The sequence below is a fragment of the Micromesistius poutassou genome (genome assembly GCF_964030765.1).
Source record: "Micromesistius poutassou genome assembly, chromosome: 12".
Lineage (NCBI taxonomy): Eukaryota > Metazoa > Chordata > Actinopteri > Gadiformes > Gadidae > Micromesistius > Micromesistius poutassou.
Window position 1 is genome coordinate 16,105,392 of NC_140282.1, and position 10,000 is coordinate 16,115,391.

The window sequence follows — 10,000 nt, forward strand, 5'->3', positions numbered from 1 at the left end:
GTGCCTGCACTTGTGACGCCTGCTGCGTCTCATTTGAATAACAAACAGTGACTGGCTGTTCCTCTGGTCCAGCCACCTGACTCAAACCGGCCAACCCACCCACACACCCACGTGCACACACCCTCCCCTTGCTGCTGATTGGCTGTTGGATGTTTGGTGAAAGTGGTTGGTGGGGGGGATGATGGTGGTATCTTCATCTTAATGAAAAAAAACGTTATTACTGTCACAGCCTGTCACACACACACACACACACACACACACACACACACACACACACACCTGAACACAATTAGACACACACACACACAACATTGGGTCCATCATTAGCATCTACAAGCCATCCAAAATATCTAGAATTACATCAGCATGTATAACCCTTGGTTTACCATCAGTAAGCTTATAGTAGGTTTTGCTTAGAAGCAACACTTTTTTGCCACTCTTTTTTCCACTGAGATCACATTGACATTAATTAGCTTTCTGGATCCGTACACACACACACACACGCACACACTCACACCAATACACACACACACACACACACACACACATTTCCCCTTTTCTCTTCCCGCTTCTCAAAGGAGTCAGTGAGTGACAGAGCAGAATGAATCTATGTCTTGTGAGAGGATAAAAAGGGATACATTGAGAGACGTAGCGAGCGCTCCCAGTGCCAGCGGCGTCGTATAGAGCTGCTAGTGTCATGGCAACCGGGCGACGCGGCATATAGAGCTGCTAGTGTCGAGGTAACCAGGCGATGCAGCTGGTCTCACTCAGCTATGTCACCTACGCACCCCAGTTCAACCAGAGACTGTATAGAGGGGGGCCATGCTGGATAGGGAAGTGTGAGAGGGAGTGGGAGGAAGAGAGAGAGAGGGTAGTAGGAGAGAGAGGGGGAGAGAGAGGCAGGGGAGATAGATGAAGAGTGGAAAGAAATGGAGAGAGAGAGAGAGAGAGAGAGAGAGAGAGAGAGAGGAGGGATAGATAGGTTGAGATGAGGAGAACGAGTAAGAGAGAAGTAGAAAGAGAGAAGCATGGAGGCAGGAGAGAAAGGGGGAAGAGGTAGTGGTAGATATTCTCTCGGAATGACGAGAGAGAGAGAGAGAGAGAGAGAGAGAGAGAGAGAGAGAATGAAACAGAGACACGAGTGGAGAGAGAGTGAGAGAGAGAATGCGAGGAGAGGGAGAGAGAGAGAGTGAGAGAGAGAGAAGAGGGAGAGAGAGAAATAGGTTGACGTAACAGTGGTTGATGGTGAACTATGACCCCGTTGAAAGCGACCGGTATGTGTCAATGTGTAATTCAGAAAGTGAAAAAGGTGGTTCATGTTTGTCATCATCTCATTCCTTCTCCACTCACCCTCTCATCTGAAACACAACTATAGTAATGTAGTAAACCTACACATGTACTAAATAATGTTATTCATTTCATCTGCTGTAAGGATTTACAGGGCTCCTCCTTTGCCAGAACACAATGTAAAACACGTGCATTATATAACATTGTAGCTGAAACTAAATCCTTCCGCTGGCTATGCTTTCAAATTCACAAGAGGAGACATTTTTTTCTGGTGAAGAAACAGTAATATTTTCTCATAGCGGAACAATGCTGACATTATTTCAAGACCTGGCTGTGGCGAAGTATCTGTCTCTATCTTTCATTCTGACATTTAATGTAAACACTGACTTTGTGGTTGGTTCCTACTTTTTTGGTCCTACTACTAGCTATTGTTTGATTATTTTTTCACTTCAATAGATCACTGGATTTGTTTTTTTTAATTCAACACATCTACAATTGAAAATAAGTGGTCTAAATGTAGTAATCCAGGTAGCCCTTGTGAATAACCATCTGTTACTTCTTAACCAGTCAAAAAGGAGATTAACTGGTGTTGTTACTTATTGTTTGATGAAGTTCTCTGTCATAAGGTACTTGTCATCATGTGACGCTTTGGGGGTTTCTCTATTCCGTGCTTGTCTATTTTATCTTCCTCATGTGGGTGAAAACTTCCTCTGGTTTGAATTCCTCTGTCAGTGTAACATGATCAACCAGACAAGCTGGTTGTGGATAACAAAGTATTTCAGTTTCTCTCTCGCTCTCTCTCTCTCTCTCTCTTTGGTAATCACACTTTCAGTTGATCCTTCTGCTTTTAACACTGAACTAAAGGCTGCAGATGTATGATCAGTGAGGTGGAGAAGTTTGATAAAGGTCTCGTGTCTCGGTGACCTTCGCTCCATGTCCGGCCCTTGCTCCTACGTCAACATATCAAACACACTCGTTGATAAAGTTGTTCAGAGGAGAGGAGCAGAACATGGTAGCAGGTCAGCACACACACACACACACACACACACACACACACACACACACACACACACAACCACACAAACACACAGAAACATACAGCTACACACACACACACACACACACACATACACACACACACACACACAACCGCACAAACACACAGAAACATACAGCTACACATACAGCTACACACACACACACACACACATAAATACACACAAACAAAAAGCCTCCAGGGTTTCTAGTGCATTCCTGTGAGAACTGTGTGGGGGCCAGCAGGGTGTGTGTGTGTGTGTGTGTGTGTGTAGAGGAGAGCAGCACACACTGATGTAGGTAGGTGTATTCATACGGGAAAGGCCCAAAACCACGGGCAGAACCCCGACCCTCTCGAGATATGTATTGAACACAAACAGCCCCCCCACACGAACGCACTTCTGTCGAGTGTCGAGTGTCGAGTGTCTTTCACACAGGCTTGCGTAACCCAAAAAACGTTCACAAGCACACACTTTGACACGTACTCGTCACACACGCTTATTTGTACACGCTTATTGCCAACCACCCAATTACATTAGCTTTAGCATGCAGTCGTCAGAGACTCCCAGGTTCTTGAGGGTTTTCAACAAATGGCTGGCTCCTATTCTACTAGGAGAATATGTGAGTAGGAAGCCAGCGGGGATAGGAGGCTAAGAGGATAGGCGAGTAGGAAGGTAGGCAAGGCAAGGCAAGGCAACTTCATTTATATACAGTAGCACGTTTCATACACGAGGCAGACTCAAAGTGCAAGGTAGGTAGGAGGTTGGGACGCGAAAAAGCTAGGAGGGTCTTAAGCTAGAGAGGAAGAAGACTATATAGGGGCTAAGAGACTAGCAGGCTAGGAGATAGATACTTGGATACCAGGAGACAAAGGAGGCTAGGGGACTAGGAGGGTAGGGTGCTAGGAGACAAGGCGACATTGGGCCATCTGAATGTCCTAACCTGGTCAACACCACTAACCCGGGATTTGATTTTGGGGTTTTATAGTGTTTGATACTGGGTGTTAAAAATGTAAATATATTTCTCTCTCTCTTTCACACGTTCATGTTTGTCTCTAAGTGAAAAAAAAGCAAAGGCCTACAGCAAAAAGAAGAAAATATGAATATATACATGTAATTAAATCGAATATATCTAGTTCAAACATGTCAATATCTAATGGGATCAGGAGCTCAAGAAAGACTGGTACCGGAGGGTTGAGGTGTGTCTCTTCAATCAGGTATCGCTTTACTTTGAATTTATATCCATTCTCCATTTGCGAACGGGGCTCTCTTGCCCTCCATCCTCCCCCCCCACCCTGTTACCCGGCGCACTGTCAACCCCCTCTCTATCCTGCTCTCTCTCTATCTGGAATCCCCCCCCCCCCCCACCACCACCACCACCACCACCCCCACCTTCCTAGAGGCATTCCTGCCCTTCCCCCTCCAGATCACCCTTCTGCTTCTAACCCTGGGAGTGATGATGTAAGACAGAGACACAGAGAGAGAGAGAGAGAGAGAGAGAGAGAGAGAGAGGGAGAGAGAGAGAGAGAGGGAGAGGGAGAGGGAGAGGGAGAGAGAGAGAGAGAGAGAGAGAGATAACTAACTCAGTATGCTGTAAATGCTTGTTTGGCCAGCCGAACCACCAATCTTGGCTCATGCTCATACTGATGTGACCAACAGAACCTTACATCTTTAGATAACCCTGGCAACTGATTTGTTTTTTGGGGTAGTTTGATTGTCTGTTACTTTTCAATAATGAAATGTAACTACGGCTGATAATTAACACAGAGAACAGATACATTCAACTGTTAGTTACATTCAATACATACATTGTAGTGGTGGCAATAATATTGTCGAGTTGATGTGGAGAGTGCATATGAAAAAGGAAAGGGACTGAGTGGACTATATTGTTTTTATTCTCTACATCAAACGATTAATTAAACATTCATCCTCAGGTTGCATTATTACAAAAGAACCGCTGCATACAGCTTGTACCGTTATGTAAAGGATATGTGAAAGACTAGCTCGAATCATACGCTAATATTAAATGTCTGTTTAAACCCCGCGTCGCTATACTCAAAGGTTTCAAGGCAGTAGGCAGTACTTTTACTTCCGTTCCTCAAGTCCACGATCTGGCTCCGATTGGTTTCTCTCTTCCTTGCTCTCTTCCTCCTTAAATACTTCACACACATACACACGGCCCTCCTCACACACTCGCCTTATGCCCTCTCTCTCACTTTCAGTTGCACTTTGTCTGAACTACCCTAAAGTGGTTCCGTGTTGTTATCTTCTCTTCGCTCAACCACGTCAGTCCTTTTCGCCTGAGTAACCACGAGAGATCTTGGTGGTGGTGTTTTGTTTTTGACATATCACATAATAGAAAGTCGGGCGTTTTTTTTATTTCATCAGCTTTCCGGCATCCTCAACCAAGGAGGGCGCTGGATTGGCTTGATTGGTTCGAAAGATTGCCTTCAGACCAGCTCCACAGCCTGGTTGTCTGCAGCGCTGATGGACTTGACCATGTCAGACACGTCTTCGGGGGCGTTCAAGGATAAGTCTTTGGTCACATCCAATTCACGGTGCTCAGTGGAGGCTTTCACCTGCAGCTCGGCTTCGGCGTTGTTCACCTGCTCCTCGGAAAGAGCGCTGGAGTCGCTGGACACTCCGTTCACCGCGGGCGGCGAGTCCAGCTGCTCCTCCTCCTCCGCGGCCGAGTGACTCTTTGCATCGCCGTTCTCCATCTCGGTCACCACCTGGGGCTCGGTCATTATCTCCTCCTCTGCTGCCGAGACCTCAACCAACGCTTCCACTTCCGCTGGCACCTCGCTCACAGCGATAACCTCGGCAATGGCGTCCGGGGCTTCGGGCTCAGGTGTAACTTCGGTCACTGGGACTTCTGTCGCTGGTTCTGGTTCGGTTCCGCAGGCCTCTGGCGGTGCCGTTTCCGGCTGGACTTCTGCTGAGCCCTGCTCCTCAACTGCATCGGCCCCAGCTTGGGGAGTCAACACTGGAATCGGAGCGACCTCTATTGACTCAGGCTGGAGTTCAGTCGCTGCTGTTCCTTCGACATCGGCTTCTGACTCGGTGACAGTCTCTGGAGCAGTCTCAACAGCTGCACTGGGGGCTTGGACTTCTGGCATCTCTGTGTAGGCTTCTGGCTCAATCACGGGCGGTTCTGGTGCCAGGGGGGAGACCTCCACAGGGGACTCAGCAGGCTCAGGTTCGGGCTGCTCCACTGGTGAGCACTCCACTGGTGTCTCCTGGGTTTGTGCAGGTGCGTCGTCTAGAGCGTCACATTTTGCAGCCTCAGTGGCTTCAACTAGAGCCAGTTCTGGGTTCACCTGAACAGAAGTAGGCTCCTCAACGGCTGATTCTTCTGCAAATGGTTCTACTGCCACTGGTTCTACAGCAGCTGGTGTTTTGACTGCAGCCACTTCCACTGTTGGTTCGGGAACAGGAGCAGGTTCCTCAACAGATATTTCTTGAACTGGAGTGAGTTCTTCTGTAGACGGATCTATTGCCACTTGTTCTACTGCAGCAGGTTCTACTGCAACAGCCTCATCTGCAGCCGGTGTTTCTACTGCAACAGGTTTGATTGCCACTTGTTCTTCTGCTGCAGGTTCTGGGTCCTCTAAATACATTTCTGGAACTGAAGTGGGTTCTACTGCAGCCAGTTCTACTGCAGCTGGTGTTTCTACTGCAACAGGTTCTACTGCAGCCAGTTCTACTGCAGCTGGTGTTTCTACTGCAACAGGTTCTACTGCAGCCGGCTCTACTGCAGCTGGTGTTTCTACTGCTTCCGGTTCTACCTCAGCTGTTGTTTCTACGGCAACAGGTTCTACTGCAGCTGGTGTTTCTACTGCAACAGGTTCTACTGCAGCTGGTGTTTCTACTGCAGCCGGTTCTACTGCAGCCGGTTCTACCTCAGCTGGTGTTTCTACTGCAACAGGTTCTACTGCAGCTGGTGTTTCTACTGCAGCCGGTTCTACTGCAACAGGTTCTACCTCAGCTGGTGTTTCTACTGCTTCCGGCTCTACCTCAGCTGTTGTTTCTACTGCGACAGGTTCTACTGCCGCCGGTTCTGGGTCCTTCTCAACTGGAGCAGGTTCCTCTATTGATATTTCCGGAACGGGAGCAGGTTCCACTGCAGCCGGTTCCACTGCCGCCGGTTCTTCCGGGTCCTTCTCGACCGGAGCGGGTTCCTCTATTGATATTTCAGGAACGGGAGCAGGTTCCACTGCAGCCGGTTCCACTGCAGCCGGTCCTTCCGGGTCCTTCTGAGCCGGAGCGGGCTCCCCCTTAGGTGCCGCCTCAGCCTCCTTGGAGTCCCCCGTCCCCATCATGCCCGCCGCAGCCTGTGTTATTTCCGCCACTGCCGAGCTCACGACCTCTTCCACCGCAGCCGACGCTTTCTCGCCAACCTCAGCAGTCACTCCGGCCGCCTCGGCGGGGAGAGCGCTCTCCACAGCCGCCTGGACTGACTCCACGGCGCCGACGGCCGCGGCTGTGATCTCATCCTTCAGGTCCTTGGGGTCACTCACGTCGTAGCCCTTCTTCTTCTTGCTCAGTTTTCCTCCCATGGCGACCCCTGCACAAACAGATGCAGACGGCGTACATTATTTTTTTAAATTTTGACGTACATTATTTTTTTATTATATAGATTACCGTGATCCATTAATTCCCAGTTTATTGGGGATTATTTATTTTGGACTACGAATATGATGAAGAAGAACATCATCATAGTCCTATCAAACCATTTCATAAAACACAACCCTTCTTACATTAACATAACTATCCAACAGAATTGCCAAAATGCCAAAAAATATTTCATTACTTTTCCAATTTTCCCAAATTTCCTTTCCCAGATCAGTGAGGATAACCCTCACTGTGAATATTCCATGTCTATAGGGCCTAGATTAGAGCCAGATTTGGCCAGGCTCGGAGCTCTGTGAGAGAGGGCTGGAGTGCATTCCTCTGTGGGGCCAGAGCCCCACACAGCTTGGCTGGAAGACAAGCCGGCCGGGCCTGGGAACCAGGCTTTGACCAACTCATTCTGAACTCACAGTGTAACCCTTACTATGGATGTCAGCCAACACTTTCCGTCAATACACTACGACACTTCTGCTAATGTAACTTATCCTTGCTGCTGTACTGCCACTATGTATACTAATAGTACTAATGTTACTAATAATATAGACCAACGGACTCACAGACACACAGAGTAACAACTCACTGTGGACGTCTGCCAACACTGGAATTTGACCACTAATGTTAATGCTGAGACAACTACCACTAATGCTAATAACTTCTACACTAGACCTTGAGCCTACATAGAGCATACATGTCTGCCAACTCTGTAGACCCATATCAATGCAATATTACGACTAATTACTAATACTACTAGTATTACTTACTTTAATACTGCCAACCTTCACTACTAATACTGCTTGTACTACTAGTACTAAAACTGCTATTATTGCTAATAGTTGCTACGACCACAATGTAATATTTCTATCATATTTTCTAATATATATTTTCTAGTATTTAAGTATTACTACTAGATGTACTACTACTTCTACTATTATAACTACAACTACTACTAAGACGCTGCTGCTAAAACCCTATAATATACTAGTAAACTAGTAGTACTATCTACTACTATTACTACATAACACACATGGAAACATACTCTCACACACACACACACACACACACACACACACACACACACACACACACACACACACACACACACACACACACACACACACACACAGGCTGTGTGTGTTTATCCACAAGAGAGAATAGAGAAAGAAGAGAAAGAGAGGACAGATAGAGAATAGAGAAAAGAGAGACAGAGAGAGAGAGAGAGAGAGAGAGAGAGAGAGAGAGAGAGAGAGAGAGAGAGAGAGAGAGAGAGAGAGAGAGAGAGGCGAGGGTTGCACATCAGAGCAGCTTCCCTCTGAGATAATGGAGAAGTCAGCAGAGGAACCTCACAAACCGGAACAACCAGTTAGATAACAATAAGAACAGTCTGCCCTCTTTAACCCAATACCCCCGAAACAATCTTCTGCCTGGAATGAAGAGGACATAACACGGGAACAGTACCAAGTCGGGTAGAATTACACATACGTCCACACCTTGAGAAATGGCCAACCCTCACAACGTGACGCGAGATATGCAAACATGTATTGCGCGTGCGGTTTCAATTATGCCGTGCTTACTGTAATAATGAAAGCTAATAGGCCTACATGGTATGAATGTGTAATAACTGCCGTAATGGATGGGTGGGTGGGTCAGGGAGCTGTCCGTAGTGCTGCAATCAAGAAAGGGTGCGCCACGCGCCGCGCGGCGATAGGCCATCGTATCCATTACGCACATTAATGCTCGGATCCCTGGCCAAAAACCCACTCGGCGTAAGAAGACGCCGAGGCTTTTCCTCTTTGTTGTAACTCCGCGACCACACGTCTCTCCCGTGTAGTCTCTCTAATTAGCCCCCCCCCCAAAAAAAAAACATTTTTTTGCCCATTCTGATTTTATTGAATAAATGTGGTGGGCGTTAGAGAAACTTGATGCCTGCGTAGGCCTACCTGCTCTCTGCAGAGACCAGCCTCCATAGGGACTCAACCCACCATCCCCAAATCTTCCATTGACCGAGGCGTCGAGCCCGGTCTGTACTCGACTTTATTTGTTTGGTCACCGATTAGGCCTACGTCAAAAGATACGATTGGATGGATTTCGTCAGTTGATAATTAGGGATTAATTTAGGTCCCAAAGCGGGAATGCAGTTTGACATGCAAAATGGTTTGAAAATACGTGATATGTAAATGTCAAACAAAAAGAGGCTCAAAAGGATGATTGAAAATATAATTTGATGATGTCATAAGAAAAGATTGCGGAAGCTGAAGACAATGAACACGCCGACTGTGCTGCTAGAGAGGCTAGGGTCTCCATCCCCCATTTTAGTGCCCCCCTGCCATCTCTTATCAGCTCTGGATTTTCTCTCACCGGCTTTTCAAAAACTCCCAGTTTCGCAGGATAGCCATGGGCTATATTTTTGGTCGCTTTTATGACCTTTTTCTATTCTGCACTACAACATAGGCCTACAGTTTTACAATTTGTCGAGGAAATCATATATCGAAAGGAATTATTTGCACACAAAATCCACGATAGAGCTACTCTTTACACCATGCCAAAAATGCCATAGCCTAATTTTGCAAAGAGCGATAAGACATATTTACAGAGAGAGGGAAGATACAGAGAAAGAGGGAGAGATATATAGGGAGAGAGAGGGTGAGAGGCGGGGGAGAGAGGAGAAAGAAAGAGAGAGAGAGAGAACAATGCAAGGGCACCTATTCAGATAATAGTAAGCTATTTTTTCTCCGTCTTTCTTCTTAATGTTCCCCGTTCTGTCTTTATTTCTACTAACTTGCTTGCTTTCTTGTTCTTGTATTTCAACACCTGGCGTAACCAGCACGGAGCTATGCATTAATGGAAAGAGATTAAAAAACTGACCTGTATGATTTGTTGCTTCCAACCGCACCGAAAGTGATCCGTTGCGCTCACTCGCCGGGCCGGAGTGGACGTATAATGGATGGTATAATAGCAAGAATATTAATAATAGATGATATATCGTATAATACACTGCTCGGCGAGTGACAGCTGCACAGATTCCGCCCCGGTGCAATGTGGGACCGAAG

At 46.9% G+C, this 10,000-nt stretch overlaps 1 protein-coding gene across 1 annotated transcript; it reads right to left on the bottom strand.

The window, feature by feature from the left end:
• Positions 1–4,216: 4,216 nt before the first annotated feature.
• LOC311356744 (uncharacterized protein) lies at positions 4,217–9,971 on the bottom strand. Its single transcript, XM_084476591.1, has 2 exons — positions 9,816–9,971; positions 4,217–6,888 (listed from the first exon to the last, which is right to left on the bottom strand). Exon 2 carries the CDS (start codon positions 6,878–6,880, stop codon positions 4,772–4,774), a length of 2,109 nt encoding a protein of 702 aa, XP_084332717.1. The 5' UTR covers positions 6,881–6,888; positions 9,816–9,971; the 3' UTR covers positions 4,217–4,771.
• Between the last annotated feature and the right edge of the window lie 29 nt (positions 9,972–10,000).